We start from the raw sequence: 18,155 nt of genomic DNA on the forward strand, positions 1-18,155 counted from the left end.
GTTTCTGTCAGCGTAGGGGGTGACAAATTACGGCTCTTTCCGCTGTTGAAGCCTCATAAATCTGTGAGTGATGCAGAAACACTGCAATTACTTACCATTTGAGTTTTTCAAGAAGAGACTAAAATATGGGATCCCCTCAGCCCCCCTCCTTCCTTCCCTCATCACTGATGGATTCCTGTTCTTACTTTTCCCCTCACAATAAATAATGGTGCTTCTCTGACCACGCGAACGATAAACCTGTTTTGGTTTTGTTTTAGTTTATGCATTTCAAAACGAAAATTTGGCGCCTCCCTGAGTGTCAAAAATGACCTTTAATCTTCTTTGCCCACATCAAATATGGCGGCTCCATTGGATGGTGCGGGGAAGTTGCCGTAGTAACAACAAAAGACATGTCCCTTCGTTCAGCTCTTCGCTTACTGCCCGGCGCAAACATGGCGGCCTCACTGCACTTCCCTTTGCCAGTAAGAAAGATGGGTGCTTTCCATCGTTTTCGCGCTCCCCCTCTCTTCTAACCAAGAATAATAAACCTGTTTCCTACACTAAAAATACCAAGACTCTTGTTAGTATGGCCCTGAGATTTTGCAGAACGGTGCTGTGAATATCAGAAAATATCACACCTTTGAGCCGGCTGCCCACACAAAAAATGTCGCTTCACCGAGCCTCCAGTCCCTCATTGCGTGCCCACAGTAAAGATGGCGAAGATGCGACCGTTGTTACTCCTCCCTCCTTGCCCACAGAAAAGATGGGGGCGGAGTGGGGGGTGGCGTGTCCTGTGAACTTCCATAGGGGTTGGATTTGAGGGTGGAGAGGACAGGCTATCGCAAGAGGTCAACACCCCACCACCAACCTAGCTGCTTGCTGCTATGGGAGGTTGGGGGCGGGGGAGAGACTCTGTCCCTTTCCTCCGAAGAAGTGGCCCCCCACCCCCCCGTAAAATATCGGCACCTATAAGAAGTTGTGAGTACCGGGGAGGTGGGTGGGGAGCAGAAGGGGAGGGGGGAGGGATTCCCCTTAGACTTTGAGGTGGGGGGGAACACAGGGGAGAAACAGACCCACCCTTCACCCACCCCGTGATTGACACCTTGGCACTGGCCGCCTCTGTGCCTGAGCCAAGTGGGTCATGCAGGTGGGATAAAGAGGCCAAGAAGGAGAGACGGGGCGGGGGGCGCCTGGGTTCTTTAGGGAGGGGGCAGACCGAGTTAGGGTGGGGGGTCATTGCTGGGAAATGCTGGGAGCCAGAACTCATGGGTTCTGTACGGGTGCCTATTCAAGATCACTTAAGGCAGGTTAGTTCTCCGTAACACCTTATTTCAAGTACAAATCCCCAGGGATCAGCTTTTTTATTGTTAATTAAACTATGTAAAGGAGAGCATTGTAACATCATATCCGGACCCAAATTCTTTACATTTCTGTCAGCTACTGGAATGTTATGTGCCTGAGCTGGGGAGGGAGGGGGGATGATTAAACCTCATAAACTGAACCCAATTAGAGAACAAGTCAATAATATAAAATTGCCAGTGATTTTAAATTAAAAGGAAGGATTTAATTAAATTATAATTAAGTAGGATTCAGTAACCTGATACACCAGTAGGAAGTTATGAACATTAGGAAGCAGGATGAGCTATATAGAACGTTGCGATAAAGTAATAGTATAAATAGTATGGGGGCTTGTTTTAAGATATGAACGAGCATTAGTGTTGATTGCAGTACATATTTAAAAGATAAAGCTGTATGTTTAGGTATAGACTTTTTCATGTACAACTGTGTATTATTAGTGTGATACATGGCTGGGTGGGCAGGGACGCGGGTGGCACTGTGGGTAAAACCTCAGTGCCTAGGACTTGCCGATCGCATGGTTGGCGGTTCGAATCCCCGCGGCGGGGTGAGCTCCCGTCTTTCGGTCCCAGCTCCTGCCCACCTAGCAGTTCGAAAGCACCCCTAAGTGCAAGTAGATAAATAGGTACCGCTTTATAGCGGGAAGGTAAACGGCGTTTCCGTGTGCTGCGCTGGTGCAGGCTCGCAGAGCGGCTTCGTCACGCTGGCCACATGACCCGGAAGTGTCTCCGGACAGCACTGGCCCCTGGCCTCTTAAGTGAGATGGGCGCACAACCCTAGAGTCGGACACGACTGGCCCGTGCGGGCAGGGGTACCTTTACCCTTACCTTTTTATGGCTGTCATGGTTGATGTTCTTCTACCTATCAAGTGTCTTTTATATGGATTCTGTCTTTATAGAAATAATTATAAGAAGGAAATAAAACAAGTTACCGTATTTTTCGCTCTATAGGACGCACTTTTCCCCCTTCAAAAATGAAGGGGAAATGTGTGTGCGTCCTATGGAGCGAAGACGCCATAGCCCCGCGACCCTCTCCCGGCTGGAGAGGTGACGCACGGCTATGGAAGGAGCCTCTCCACTGCGCCTTTCCGCTGCTCCCTGACTTGCTCTTTGGGGCTGGTGGTGGGCTTCCAGCATCACAGTAGCAATTAAGCTTTCACCTAAATATTACTTTAAGTGCAAATTTAAATCCACCTACAATTTTGGGAGAAATTTCTGTGTTACATGTTTATAGAATCATAGAACTGTAGTGTGGAAGAGACGCCGAGTTGGCTGTTGGGTTGCTGGCCATGCATATCAACACCTTTTGTGTCAAGTGTGGCTGAAAGTCAGGTCTTTGGGGTCGGGGTCGGGGGGGGCGGGGAAGCTAGGAGTTTAGGACAGAATGGCTTCACACAGATTTGGGGGACTTCCGGGTACTTTGGAAAGGGATGGCTTCACTTGAGCCAGTGTGGTGTAGTGGTTAAGAGCGGTAGTCTTGTAATCTGGTGAACCGGGTTCACGTCTCTGCTCCTCCACATGCAGCTGCTGGGTGACCTTGGGCCAGTCACACTTCTTTGAAGTCTCTCAGCCCCACTCACCTCACAGAGTGTTTGTCGTGGGGCAGGAAGGGAAAGGAAAATGTTAGCCGCTTTGAGACTCCTGAAGGGGAGTGAAGGGCGGGATATCAAATCCAAACTCTTCTTCTTCTTCTACTTCTAGTCTCTAACCTTTTAAACACAATCCTAGGTCTCACTGACTACCCCCAAAAACTAGGACCCCCCCTCATTTCATTCAAAAAATTCAAGGGGTGCATGTTTCTGAGTGTGCTACATTTCTCTGCTGCAGAAAATAGTGAGTGGGCTTTTTATTATCCCTGTCCAGTATCTTTAGCTGCAATCCTATACATGTTTTCCTGGGAGTAAGATTTATTGGACTTAATGGGACTTCCATCTGCAGAGTGATCTTTACAGTTGTGCCCTTTATCCTCATCTTATTTATACGCATATCAGCTTGGTGAGACCAATTAGGTTGAGAGTCCAGACCGTGATTCCCCCCCCCCCCCAAGGTCAGCCTAGCCATTGTCGCCACTAGCTGGGCACAGATCCAGATCTGGAAGATTTCCCACATCCAAACCTAGTACAGTGGGACCTCTGTTTTTGAACGTAATCCATTCTGGAAGTCCATTTGACTTCCAAAACCGAGGATCAAAGCAAGTTCAATGGGGGAAATTGACAAACACGCCTCGGAAGCTGTTTGACTTCGGAGACATGCTCAAAAACGGAAGCAGTTACTTCCGGGTTGTCGGTGTTTGGCTTCCGAAACATTTGGCAGCCGAAACGTTCGACAACCAAGGTTGACTGTACTGTCTGCCACCCTCTGTCATCTTGTGCAATTGAAAAGTTTTGAGAATTCCCCAAATCCTTTGACTCACTTCCTGTTTCTGGAAGCAAAAGCTATAAACTGAACCTTATTTGAACCAAGCCCACTGACTACATGAAGAGCCATTTTCACATACATGCAGATTCCTAAGATTCCTGCCTTGGCATCTTGGAGAGGTGTGTGCTCTGCAGGCACCTTCTGTGCTAGGCTTGATTGATTGATTGATTGATTGATTGATTGCGGGTATATGCCACCTCTCCTCCAAAGAACAAGGCGGCATGCATGGTTCACTTCCTCCTCATTTTATCTAGGTTCAGCTGAGAAGCAGCAACTGGCCCAAGGTAACCTAGTGAGTTTCATAGCTGAGTGGGGATTTGAACCCTGGCCTCTCACAGTTCCTGGTCCAACACTCTAACCACTACTCCACACTGGCTCCCTGTTCTGGATAGCATGGTTCAATCAAGGGGAGGGAATGTTTTATACTGGGAGGGCTCGGTGTCCATGGGGTCCCACTCTGATTCTTTCGCTGTCCTTTCTCTGTCCCGTAGAAGCGCTGTTGGTTAGATGGAGAACTGCGATGAAGAGTGGCCAGAGGGCCAGCACTCCCTTCAGGCCCCAGGTGGGGTCCGGGCTGCCACTGGAACCGTGGAAGAGTGTGCCGTTCTCTACTCGGACGCGGAGGACGACCCGTCGCTCCTAACAGACCATGGGCCGGGTGCCCGGGCCCCTTTCCACTGCTCCGAGTGCGACAAGAGCTTCCGTTACCGCTCGGACCTGCGCCGCCATTTTGCCCGGCACACCGAGCTCAAGCCTTTCCAGTGCCCTCACTGCGTCAAGAGCTTCAAGCATTCCTTCAACCTGGTGAACCACATCCGGAGCCACACCGGGGAGCGCCCCTACCGCTGCACCATGTGCCCCAAAGGCTTCCGAGACTCCACGGGGCTCCTCCACCACCAGGTGGTGCACACGGGGGAGAAGCCCTACTGCTGCCACGTCTGCGAGCTCCGCTTCTCCTCCCGCAGCAGCTTGGGGCGCCACCTCAAGCGGCAGCACCGCGCTTCCCCCGCTGCCGCAGCCCCTCAGACGCCCGCCCCCCGCTGCCTGGCCTGTGGGAAAGAGCAAAGTCCCCTGGGGCACCTCTGCAGCGCCGGGCGAGGCCGGGCCGCGCCCTTTGGCTGCGGGGCCTGCGGGCGCCATTTCCAGTTGGCATCTGAACTGCGGCGCCATTGGCTCGCCCACACTGACATCAAGCCCTTCAAGTGCCCCGACTGTGAGCGGGACTTCAACGCTGCGGCGCTTTTGGAGCGCCACAAGCTCACGCATGCCAAGGACAGGCCCCCGCCCTGCCCAGTGTGCTCTGGGAAGGTTCCACCAAGCGATGGGATGCTGGAATTGCGGGGCCTGGAAGAAGAGCCGCGAGATGGGGGGACAGAGGCCCAGCAGCACAGCAGGGGCTGCCCCACGTGCCACCCTCCAGACATGCGGCCCCCCGAAACGCTGTACCAGTGTGAATGCGGGACCTTTTTCGCCAACGGCAACACCCTGGCGGCTCACTTGACTGCTCACGGCGGCGAGCCCTCCTTCAGCTGCGGGATATGCGGCCAGCCCTTTGTGAACTTGCAGACACTGGAGGAGCACCAGTTGAGCCATGCTGTGGCTGCTTCCCCGATGTCAGGCCCCGGCAGTGAGCTGGAACGCCACCTGTTGCCGCAGCTGGACCTCCGTGCGTTCCCCGCCCGGCCCAGCAAGAAACTCTACAAATGCAGCGAGTGCGAAAAGTACTTCCGCAGCCCGCGGGACCTGGACCGCCACGTCTTGGTGCACACAGGCGAGAAGCCCTACCAGTGCACAGAGTGCGGCAAGTTCTTCCGGCACGAGTGCTACCTGAAACGGCACCGGCTGCTGCACAGTGGCGAGCGCCCTTTCAAGTGCACCGTCTGCCACAAAGGGTTCATCACCTTGAGCAACCTCTCCCGCCATCTCAAGCTGCACCGCGGAATTGACTAGGCGGGGAGCCCCCTTCTCAGAATAAACACCCTCCCCTCCCAACGCTGCTTTCCTCTACCTCCATCCTGCCAGAGGTGATCTGGTTTTGGAGGTGTCACTCTGCCCGATGCGGCTAGAACTTTGATTTCCCTGCCCTCCTTGTAGGGCAGGAATTTACAATTGTGAGCTGATAGAAAAGTATTATTGTTGTTATTATTATTATTTTACTAATGTCCCACTACTGTTGGTAGAGTACATTGCACTTGCTTGACCATTATAACGTCTTCGGTGGGTTGGGGGTAGGGTACCTGGCTGGTTGTGCCTAGACAGGTAACTGAACATTTTGGGATTCAGACCCCTAATATTCCCGGGCATAATGAAGACGTGCCAGGAAATGCAACTCTTTGGCCAAGGCTCCCCCCCCCGTCCCCCGGAGATACTTATGTCCAAGTGAGCTTGACCAAGCTGAGATGATGTTGCCTCAATAGCTGTAGTGCTCTGTGGTTCCCAGGAATGTAAAGGAGGGACTGCCTAGTTGTCATGGGAGAGGTGCGCTCAGACATTCTACCAGGATGCAGATTTATTGACTTGCTGCAATGCAGAACGTCTTACCTTATGGAAAAGCAGACAGCATTGTTGGGCAATAGAAATACTAGTGTGCAGGAACCTTGCATCATCCTGTTGTGTGACTTGGTTGGTTCCCTTTCCCTCTGATCTCTCTGCCCCTGGACAAGAGTGGCCACAGTTAGGGGACGTTTCTGCCTTTCCCTTCCAACTTGAAAGGCATGTTGTCCTTGCCAAAGCCAATGGGCTCGAGTTCCAGAACTGCAGCTCACCAAAGAATTTTAGGCATTGTATTTCTATATGGCCTAGAGATGATGGTGGATTAAGACCAGAGAGTTCTCAGCAACCTCATAAAACTATGGTTTCTAAGTCTTCCTTGGAGGGAAGTGTGGGGAAAGTATAATCAAACCATTAAAAATCAATTTAAGCTTGAAGCAGAACCGCACCTGTTGTATTTTATAGGGATGCCCAGAAAGGTTTTAGTTTATTTAGGAAAGATTATTATTATCATTAGTATCCCTGATATTTCTGTCTGCATTTGCTAAAAACAACCCAACCCAAACAAACAAACAGGAATCATGTCCTTAAATACCCTGCTTAAAAATTGCAAAGATTCACAACAAAACTGAGGTTCTTCTACTTGCCCTTTTGTTTTCTTAGCTTTGGTTCAAAAACTGCTACTTTTATTTCCAGAATTTTTTTTTGCAATCATGAGGACTATAAATTTAATTTTTTTTAAGATGTCCATATTATCATGTTTAGCTCAGCATTGGCTAGAGCAAAATTGCCTTGAAGGCAAGGTTCTGCCTGCAGGCTGTAGAGCAGTAGCCACCTGTGAGATGAACTGAAGGCTTGTGTGCCTGCATGATTTTATCTGTAGGCTTGAAGCACGTGAACGTAAGCAGGTAGTTGCTTGGTGTTAAATAAGGATCAGGCAGACTCAGCAATGGAGAATAAGAAGGTGAAGTTTATTGCCAGGCAATAAGGACCCAGTTTGGAATCTCTTCCAAAAGGAACTGGGACCCCGATTGACAGAAATCCAGAGGTCTTTATACCTGAGCAGATCACAGCAAATCATAGATCATGAGACAACCATGAGGCAGTCATGATATTGTCAGCGAAAATTAGCCAATTAGCAAGCTTCTTGCCATGCTACCAGCTCCTGGTCAAGCACGGAGTTCTAGTTCTGCTTTCCGATGCTTGCAGTGATGCTCTGTCTAACCTCTCCCCTAGTTATGACAGGACAGGGAGTTTGGAGATTTTGTGGTTTTGCTCTTCCTGTTCTGTGGATTAATTTAGCCCGTATCTGAGGGGATTTTGTACCAGAATCTCTGATTCACGTCTTCCCCTTGTCCAGGGTACACGGATATTTGTAGGGGAAAGGTCGGCTCCTAATTTTGCTGTTTCAAGCAGTATGCAGTTAGCTAAGGCACAGTTTCCCTTTGATTCAAAATGGATTATAAAATACTGTAAGCCCTGATCATGTGTGAGCATATATGAATATATTGATTACTGATAACTGATTATATGGATAGCATAGGGGTAGCCCTTCTTCCTTGCCTCATTCCCCCCTTTTCAAGCTCAGAAAGAAGATTCATCTGACTCCTGAGCTTGAACACCACTCTGGACATCAGAATAAACCACTGTTTCCTGCAAGGGGGCCTGTTCCTGCACTGGAACCGGTTCCCTATGCATTCGCTCGTAACCATCGTCTTCCTCTGGCTCCTCTGGCACTGGGGGCATCAAACCAAGCATTCTTTCTTATAGTGAAGCCAGCAGGTTTCTTCTTAGACCTGCTCATTGTTTGACCTCCCCTTTCTTCTGCCCTCATGATGCTATACCATTTCCCCTGGTTTTAATTTGCCAGCTGTTAAGTGTGGTTTATTTCTAGCAAATGTTCTTTTCTGAAGGCTTAAAAGGGATGCATCTGCTTTCATGGAAAGGTTCAGCCCTCAGAAAGAGTTTGATCTTCAGGAGAAGGCAACATTTCACGAAATATTTCAGCAAACATGATTTGGATTTCATAAAAAATATATTGGGGAGCTGGAGAAATGTATCCTTATGTTTGGCTTGTCCGGGGACTGGACGGAGGAGGCTCAGGAGTTGCCTAGGCTTGTGTGTCTTTGTGTTTAAATGTGGTCTCCAAGAATGATGCACTTGATAGTTCCTGGGAGCCCAGAACCTGCATAGACTTTGCCCATAGTCAAATAAGCTACTGGAGAACACACTGGAGAGGAAAAACCCTCTTTCATAAGCCGAAAAAGTATGATGAGAGCTAGGGTTGTCAGTTTTCCGATTTTATTTTTTAAGCCAAAGTCCTGTTGCCCTCGCTCCATTCTTCTAGTGCCCTCCTGGCAGGACAGATTGGTTCCTATGTGCCCCGTTAAGTCAGATTCCAGTACCGAGAGCAGTATCTGCCCTCTCCCCTGTGGAATTATTTACTGGCAAGTAGTTGAGTCTTATTCTCTCTCTCTCTTTAAGCCCTTGGTAGGTCCTTGAAAATAACCTAATAAAAGCCTGCTCCTGACCAAATTCCAGTTCCTTATCTTCTGTGGAATGTAAGCCTTGTAGCTGGGCATTTGTTTGGTGTGCATGTCTGTCTATCTTTCCATGCCTGTGTGTTACGGAGAGCAAGGTTATCCTAAGGTATAAGCTTCATGGGTGTCAGGGGCAGGCAGAGTCAGGCACCTGCCAACGGCCACCTGCCCCAGGGGGCCCAGTGTCACTCTTGTGCCTCCTGGCCCTTTTGCTCTTCCTGCTTGCAATTGCCACCTGACCTGTTCACCTGTCCTCTCCAAGCACACAAGCAGTGACAAGAGCAAGTGGCAAGTCCCCCAGGAACATGACCTTCTCTCCCCATTCCTGCCACCCCCATCAAAGAGTTGGGTGCATTGGGCCCAGAGGCAAGTGAGTGGGCAACAATGCCTTGGAAAGAGGAGGGGACCCCATCAAAGGCACTCTGCCCAAGGGTCTTTCATCTAGATTGAACACCAGGGACAGGTGGCAAGGATCTGGCCGTTTTTAGGCATGTTCAAATTTTTGGATTGAATTTTTAAAGGTAAAGGGACCCCTGACCATTAGGTCCGGTCATGGCCGACTCTGGGGTTGCGGCGCTTATCTCTCTTTATTGGCCGAGGGAGCAGGCGCACAGCTTCCGGGTCATGTGGCCAGCATGACTAAGGCGCTTCTGGCGAACCAGAGCAGCGCACGGAAACGCCGTTTACCTTCCCGCCGGAGCGGTACCTATTTATCTACTTGCACTTTGATGTGCTTTCGAACTGCTAGGTTGGCAGGAGGGATTGAATTTTAGGCATGTTCAAATTTTTGGATTGAATTGGTCTGCAAAGCAGATCTAAAACCTACACCGAGTTGGAGCCAGGAGTTGGACTAGATTCCCCTTGGGATCCCTTCCAGCCTTACAATTCTATGACTTCCCTCAGAGGAAGCCCCCCTTGCTCCAAACCCCTGGCTGAACTGCGCTCTCCTCTTCTGAGCACGTGAAGCTGCCTCGCTACCCCACCGTCCTCCCCTATAGATCTATCCTATAGTTTTATAGTCGGGAAAAACCAAAACTTCGCTTTTGCGTTTGCTTCTGGCCTGCAACTTGATTGCAGCACCGGAGTTGCAGGCAGACACCTGCTGTATGTACAGTGGTACCTCAGGTTACATACGCTTCAGGTTACAGACTCCGCTAACCCAGAAATAGTGCTTCAGGTTAAGAACTTTGCTTCAGGATGAGAACAGAAATCATGCTCCAGCGGTGCAGCAGCAGCAGGAGGCCCCGTTAGCTAAAGTGGTGCTTCAGGTTAAGAACAGTTTCAGGTTAAGAACGGACCTCCGGAACGAATTAAGTACTGGGTACCACTGTATATGTCGGCGTGCGCATTGTTACAAGGGGGAGGAAGCGTGCTCGGTCAGCGACCATCGCGGTTCTGCTCTCCGGTGTGGACGCCAACAAACGCTGAAGGCGCGTGGAGGGCCACGCGGGGGTGGGCATTGTTGATCTTCAAGAGGGGGCGTGGCGGAAGCTTTTGCGCACAAGCGGGGAGTGCAAGTGTATCCGAATTTAATCATTCCTACTATTTGCAGGACCCACCGCCCCCCGGGAAGATGGCAGAGGGAGGGAAGTGGGTGTGTTTCACCGCGAAGGCTACCTGGAGGCGTCAACCCAGCCCACCCCCCGCCGCTCCCGCCTGCAGCCCCGGCGCCTCCCCTCAGGGCAGCTGCGACTGCGGACCCCGGTACAGGCAAGGAAGGGGGATCCTGGCCAGCAAGCGAGATGGGGCAGCGGCTGGAGCTTTTCCATTGCAGGAGACAGATCAGGGGAAAGGGATCTCTCGTGCTCTCCCCAGGAGGAAACGTTCTGGAAACAAAGCATGATGGATAATTGGGGAGGGGCGGAGAGGGGATCGCATGCAGTACTCACCCCGGATGGAGATGCGCCCCAAGCGCTCGTGTCCGGATACACTAGTACAGTAATCACCAGCCGCCTTTCTGATCCGATTGCTCAGCTTTGCAAAACAGGAATTAAACTCTCCTTTCCCTCGCCCTCTCCAGTTTTCCCACGCTTTGGGCGGCGGGAGGAGAGTTAAAAGAAATGGGGGGGGGACAAGGAATCCTGAAGCACCTCTCCAAATCTTCTAGATTCTACTCTTTTATCAGAGCCCCCCCCCCGTGTCGTGCTCTGTCTCACACCTCTTCAGCTTACGATTCCCCGTACTTAACAACGAATCCCTTCGTAGCACCCAAGTCCTTCGCACCCTTTCATTTACTTACATCCGAATACTTCTCACCCTTGCAACAACCCTCTAAGGTAGCAAAAGCAACATAGACTTGTGGCACATTAAAGACGAAGGGAGGGCGCAATAGTCCTGTCCTCTTTGGTTTTTGCTAAACAAACAAACAAACCACCTCCGTAACGGTATGTAGCCATGGGGAGGAGCAACTGGCCCATAGCAAAGGGATCAGTGGTTCAGCACCTGCTTTGCATGCAAAAGGTCCCGGATTCAGTCTCCTACATAGTATGGAAATATATATATATATATCTCCCTCACTTCAGTAAGTCAGATTGTCATGTACACTTCAGTGTACATTCCCAATCTACCCCAATGATGAGATAAACCACATCATCTTTAGACATGGAGCAGAATTAATGGATGTAACTACAAACCATTTTGGGATTTTATATTGTGATATGCTTCAATTTTTTTGGTGGTAATTTTTCATCTGTGTATTATGATTTTGTATGGCTCGGGACATTTTGTCCTGCCTTGTTGTGGGACAATTGTGAAAGCACAGTTGAAAGAGGAATCCTCGCAGAACCAGCCACAACATGCCTTCAGGCATCCAAGAGAGATCCTATCTCTTTGTTAGCAAAGACCGCCCTTCTTTATCACATTGGATTCTGCTTTGAGGAATGCTGCTGAGAAAGGAACCTCATTGCTACCAGGTCAATGGCAAAAGGGCCTCTTTCCCTCTCTTGATTTCTTCCCTTATTGCCAGTTCTACAACAGGACCTACTTTATCTCTGGCAAGCAGCACAGAATGAATTATGAGGCCTGTTGCTACAGCAGAGGTTTTCAGCCTTTTGAGTCCACAGCTCCCTTGACCAACTACAGTCATACCTTGGAAGTTGATAGAATCCGTTCTGGAAGTCCGTTCGACTTCCAAAACATTCGGAAACCAAAGTGCGGCTTCTGAAGCCCCTTGTTCGGGTTCCAAAGAACATTTGCAAAACAGAACACTCACTTCCGGTTTGCGGTGTTTAGGAGCCAAAACGTCCAAGTACCAAGGCGTTCAAGATCCAAGGTACAACTGTACATTGTTTCTGCAGCACCCCAGGAGCCGAGTTATGTCAGCCTTTGCCTGCAGAGCCGGCAGCCCCTCATCCCATTTCAAACATACTCCCTTGTTGTGTGTTCCCTCAGCTTCCTCTCCTCTCCCTCACCTTATGAGTCCTCCAGGCAGCTGCTATTGCCGCCCCTGGTCTCTGAGCTGCCCCCCTGCCCCAAAGGGAGGTGCCTCCTCACACTGCCCCACAAGGGCATAGGATGCACCCCCTGGCCAGCCCCAGAGGCACCATTTGCCTGGGAAGTTTGTAGCCAGGGCTGCTGCAATAGCTGTGCAAGCCTTTGGGAGGCTGAGATGCAAGAGGGCTTCAGAGGAAGGAAGGAAAGAGGGACATAGGCCAGCATTGCCCGCAGCACCCCTGACCATCATTCAAGGCACCCCAGGGTGCCGCGGCACAGTGGTTGAAAACCACTGTACTGCAGATATCAGGAAATAGGAATGTAATACACAATGTTCCTTTTTTAGAGAGTGCTGGCATGAGTTAGCGACTCCGATACAGTATACAGTGGTACCTCGGGTTACATACGCTTCAGGTTACATACGCTTCAGGTTACAGACTCCGCTAACCCAGAAATAGTGCTTCAGGTTAAGAACTTTGCTTCAGGATGAGAACAGAAATCGTGTTCCAGTGGCGTTGCGGCAGCAGGAGGCCCCATTAGCTAAAGTGGTCTTCAGGTTAAGAACAGTTTCAGGTTAAGAACGGACCTCCGGAACGAATTAAGTACTTAACCCGAGGTACCACTGTATTTAGGACCAAGGCTCAGAACTCTCTGGTGGGGAAAAAGAATGCGCCGTTTTGGAAGAGACATCTGAAGCATGCCAGTGTTACGGCTAAAATCTGGGTGCGGGGCTACTCTGCCACCCAGCTCATCGGACTAAGTCCGTGGGTCCCTGCGGAAGAAAATGAGCTCAGCCGGACAGGAGCAAACTGCAGAAGATCCAAGTTTATTGCGCAACAGGTTCAAGGCAAGATTGAACAGCGAGAAAGGGGTGACATGAACTTTTGAAACTCCCCCCATGTCCCAGAATACAGTGCAAAATACATCCCAGTTACATCATGAATACATTAAGGAGAGGTTGGGTTACACCGGATTAACATATGGAGGAGGGAGGGGGGAATATGCAGAGCTGGAGATATGCGCAGATAAGCGCTTCCTGAGTGCCGGTGATGGGAAGACAATGGTCCATGTATGCATTGTCTGCCACCTGGCATTGCCCGGAGGAAAGGCTTGGCAGAGCACCTTACTTGAGGGATTATGGAGGACAGGGGAGGTGTCATAGAGTCCTAGAGAAATTGAGCAAATTGGCACGTTGATTTTCTATGGATTTTATAGATTTTAGTCCCTTTTGACATTGACAATTGGGAATAAATGGATATATTGTAGCGAAGAAGATGGTGAAGAAGACATGCCCCCCCCTTTCCGTAACACCAGGGAGCAGGATGTGAAAGGCTACATTGAAGAAAGGACTGCAAGTGTTTGGGAAGCATGATTATGGGGTACTGGATGTTTCGAAGAAGAGCCTAGGGGACTATGAATTGAAAAGGGAGGTTAGATGTGGGGAACGACGGATCTTCTTTCTGGGCATGACTTGGGCACAGATATAGACATTTGTGTCTGTACAAGTAAAGAAGAAATTCACAGCAATGTAATTAAAAAAGAAAAGAAAGTATCAATGGTAGTGCTTTTTTATTTGTGCAACACACACCCACACGTCTTGTGGCACCTTAAAGACTAACACAACTATTATGGCAATACATTTACTAGTCTTTAAAGTTCCACAAAACTCATTTTGCTGCAGCTGACTAATACAGATACTTTTCTGAAAATTATTACAAACACAAGTTCTTGTACTGAAGCGTCTTAGCCACTACCAGATGGAGGAAGGCTGCTCTAGAATGTTCTGTCCCAAGCAGCCAGCATGGCCAGTGGTAGGGAATGCCAGGAGCTGTGGTCCAAAATATCTGGAATAGCAAACTAGGCGGTGACAGCCCTGCGGGTGGGAAAAATAACTTGCATGTATGTAGAGGGTAACAAATTTGCATCCAATAATATATTAAACCACCATCAGCAATCAGGATTGTGCAACGACACGCCAAACCGAGTAAGGGAGGCTGGTGTGTGCGAATAGGATTGGGAACAGCTGATGAAACGCAGGCTAAAATGGCGACTGGAGAACGGCTCCCCTTTGTTTGAGGGAGGGCGGTTATACTAATCCGCCTGGAAGGAAGGACACAGACAAAATGAATCATGCCAAAGAAACGGGTCCTTAAAAAATAAAATCCCGCGTCATGATGTGATTGGCCATCAGGATCTCTCGGCTTCTCCTCCGAATGATCACAGCGCGGGGAGTTTAATATTCAATTAATCTGCACGTAAAATGGGAGAGCACTGCTGTGAGCCAGCCACCGTCTGCTAACACTCTCCCGTATGTGTTTTCCCCGGTCGCTTCTTTTGTGAGATAAGGTTATTTTCAAAAACCCACTTTAGCCACTCCTCGCCTTAAGCAAAACGAATCGCTAGTTTTAGAAACACACAGAAGATCATAGGTGCCGGCTCCCTGGGGTGTCCAAGCACCCACAAAATTCCCCGTGAAGGGGCCCAGACACAAATTTCAGCGCCGGGGCAATGCACGCTGCATGGCACCCACGGCCCCGGGCAGCCGCAGTCGCGGGGCCAAGCTAGCGCTCCTGCAGGAGACTCATTTCGATTGGAAAGTTTCTGCTTCAAGATCGCTCCCCCGCAAAAACCCCGGCGCCCCCGGAGTGTTCGGGGCTGGAGCTTCCTTGCCGCGTTTGCGGGTATGTATGTATGTCAGACGCATGGAAGAATTAAGCCACGTAGTTTCTTGGAGTTTCCAGGCCGAAGACGATAAGGCTGCAATCCTTGCCTGACTGTAAACCCCACTGAACACATGCCGTGCAACTGAGCTGTTAAGAAGCACACTGGATGCTGCATTCGCCCCATTCATTGAGCTGAGCGACGCTTTTGGAATCTAAGCCCGCAATAACCAAGCACGAATAAGTCTTTCCCCGGGCTCGAGCTCTGATTGGATACTTCTCCACGAGGTCTGATTGGACAGCTTCCATGGTTCTGTTGATTGGTTACTGAGAATTCATGGGCGTTTCCAACATGCTGGGAACAAGTGGTAGGCGGAGCCTATATAATTTTCGTGCAGGTTTCCACTCTGGTCCGATCCCAGACTATAAAAGTTGCAAGCAGCCTCCCTTTCGCGGTACAGTTTGGTTTCTGCTCTGCTGAGAAGATGTCTGGACGTGGAAAGGGAGGAAAAGGTCTTGGAAAGGGTGGCGCCAAGCGGCACCGCAAAGTGCTTCGCGATAACATCCAGGGCATCACCAAGCCTGCTATCCGCCGCTTGGCTCGCCGCGGAGGCGTGAAGCGTATTTCTGGCTTGATCTACGAAGAGACGCGAGGCGTCCTCAAAGTCTTCCTGGAGAACGTGATTCGCGATGCTGTGACCTACACCGAGCACGCCAAGAGGAAGACCGTGACTGCCATGGACGTCGTCTACGCTCTGAAGCGCCAGGGCCGTACTCTGTACGGTTTTGGTGGCTAAAGGGATTTCTTCGTTCTTGAAACAACTTAAAACAAAAAACCCAAAGGCCCTTTTCAGGGCCACCCACTTTTTCTTAAAAAGTGCTGAACCACCTAATCTATGATAATGATATATTGCATGTGGAAATAATTCCGAGTTACTTTGTTACCTTCATTATCGTTTCACAGGTAAATGAAAAGGATTTCTCATAAAAGTGAGTCGAGTGTTGCAGCCGACCTCGGATTGGCTCCCTTTATTAGGAGTAACGTTAAACCGCTTCTATAAAAGTTCCTAGGTTTAACCCTACCGCTTTGTGTGCTAATTGCGAGTGATTTGTGTTATTTTAACTTGCAATTCCACCCTTGAGCGCCTTCTGGGAGAAAGCGGTCGCCATTTTCTTTCAGGAAAATAATTGGTGCTTCTGCGCTTGGGGAATATAGCCTCTCCCTCAAGTGGTTTTTTCTGGTTCTTCCTAAGCACTCTTTTAAATCTTCAGCTGTGCTTAAACCTACTCTTAGATAAAAAACGTGAGATCCTAATGCTGCACTGGCTTCCGCCATGCTGGCCCGAGAACAAAGAGAAGCAGATGGAGGTGGAAGGGCGTGGTTTAATTCCCCGCCACAACGACTCGGCGGCGCGGGAAATTCAAAATCTCGCATGAGTTAAAACAATGGCGTTTCTGCAATGAGTGTAAACTGCCACCTTATGGCAGCAAAAATTGCAAGAAGCTCGTTTGCTTTAAAAAAAAACCCAAAACAAAACCCAGAAAGAACCCAACCACCAAGAAAGAAAAGGGCTAAAAATGATGTTATGTAAGAAAACTACTAGCCCTGATCAGAGGCAGTAATGTCAGTTGTTGGAAATTTAACAATAGAAAAATAGAACAATAAAAACACAGAGAAAATATAAAACACAACAATACAAACTTTCACAATACATAAAATACAAACATTTAACAAGGGGGGGAAAAGAACAATCGACACAAAAAAAATAAAATAAGAAAAACACAGATCACTCTTTTCTAATTATTCATCTTCAATTAACTTATTTTCCTGACTTCCTCACGCCTCCCTTTTTTATATCCCTTTTTAACAATTAGTTCAGCAAATTCGTATCCTACTACTTTGTCTTTATATATTTTACCTCCCAAATTTATAATTTATAATTTTTATCTCCTATTACTAGAACCCCTTCATTTTATTTCAATGCCATCAGCATTCATACATTTTACAATACTTCTGTAAATAAATTTTAAATTTCCTCCAATCTTCTTCCACCAACTCTTCTCCCTGGTCTCGGATTCTGCCAGTCATCTCAGCCATTTCCATATAGTCAATTACTTGCATCTGCCATTCTTCCAAGGTGGGTAATTCTTGTGTCTTCCAATACTTTGCGATGAGTATTCTTGCTGCTGCTGTAGCATACATAAAGAAAGTTCTATCCTTCTTTGGCACCAATTGGCCAACTATGCCCAGGAGAAAGGCCTCTGGTTTCTTCACAAAAGTGTATTTAAGTACCTTTTTTATTTCATTATAGATCATCTCCCAGAAAGCCTTAATCCTCGGGCACATCCACCAAAGGTGAAAGAATGTACCTTCAATTTCTTTACATTTCCAACATTTATTATCGGGCAAATGGTATATTTTTGCAAGCTTGACTGGGGTCATGTACCACCTATACATCATTTTCATAATATTCTCTCTTAGGGCATTGCATGCCGTAAATTTAATCCCAGTGGTCCACAACTGCTCCCAGTCAGCAAACATAATATTATGACCAATATCTTGTGCCCATTTAATCATAGCAGATTTTACCGTTTCTTCCTCAGTACTCCATTTCAACAGCAAATTATACATTCTTGATAATATCTTAGCATTGGGTTCTAACAATTCTGTTTCCAACTTTGATTTTTCCACCTGAAAACCAATTTTTTTATCTTGATGATAAACCTCTCTTATTTGAAAATAATGTAACCAGTCTCGCACCTTCCCTTTGAGCTTCTCATAACTCTGCAATTTCAGCTTGTCACCTTCCTGTTCCAAAATTTCACTAAAAAAGGGAAATGTTCACAGCTATGATCTTATGTTCTTAAAACTGGAACACAGACAGCTTGCTGTGTGTTTTGATTAACTAACTAGCATCAATATATTCTTGCTGGGCTGTGTGTTGGTGATCCCAATTTCATGAAACACCCCTTTTTAAAAAAACAAGCAAACTAGATATTGTGTGTTCTTTTGAAAGTTGTAGTTCGCTGAATGTCTTATGTCATGGCCCCTTTGTTATAAAGGTTCTTAACATTTCAAGTATGTATTTGTGTTGTGTGTGTGGTGTCCACTGTCCCCTGTAAAGCCATGCTGACCCGGAAGAGCTGATCCTGAGAGTTGGAGAATATTCCAGAGTAATTTGGGATGGGATATGGCAAAGAGGGACTGCAGAGGGGTGGAGGGAGTCAGCAAAAATTGGATGCCCTGCCATGCTTGACCAAGAAGTGTTTTCACTTGCCCA

General features: G+C 48.4%; 1 protein-coding gene across 1 annotated transcript; it reads left to right on the plus strand.

The window, feature by feature from the left end:
* The first annotated feature begins 772 nt into the window (after positions 1–772).
* FIZ1 (FLT3 interacting zinc finger 1) lies at positions 773–6,979 on the plus strand. Its single transcript, XM_053359865.1, has 2 exons — positions 773–957; positions 4,244–6,979. Exon 2 carries the CDS (start codon positions 4,260–4,262, stop codon positions 5,700–5,702), a length of 1,443 nt encoding a protein of 480 aa, XP_053215840.1. The 5' UTR covers positions 773–957; positions 4,244–4,259; the 3' UTR covers positions 5,703–6,979.
* The last annotated feature ends 11,176 nt before the right edge of the window (positions 6,980–18,155 follow it).

Source organism: Podarcis raffonei, chromosome 13 (assembly GCF_027172205.1).
Source record: "Podarcis raffonei isolate rPodRaf1 chromosome 13, rPodRaf1.pri, whole genome shotgun sequence".
Taxonomy (NCBI): Eukaryota; Metazoa; Chordata; class Lepidosauria; order Squamata; family Lacertidae; genus Podarcis; species Podarcis raffonei.

Coding starts and splice junctions, on each gene's coding strand:
- FIZ1 (XM_053359865.1), top strand. CDS start 4,260: ATGGAGAACTGCGATGAAGAGTGGCCAGAGGGCCAGCACTCCCTTCAG.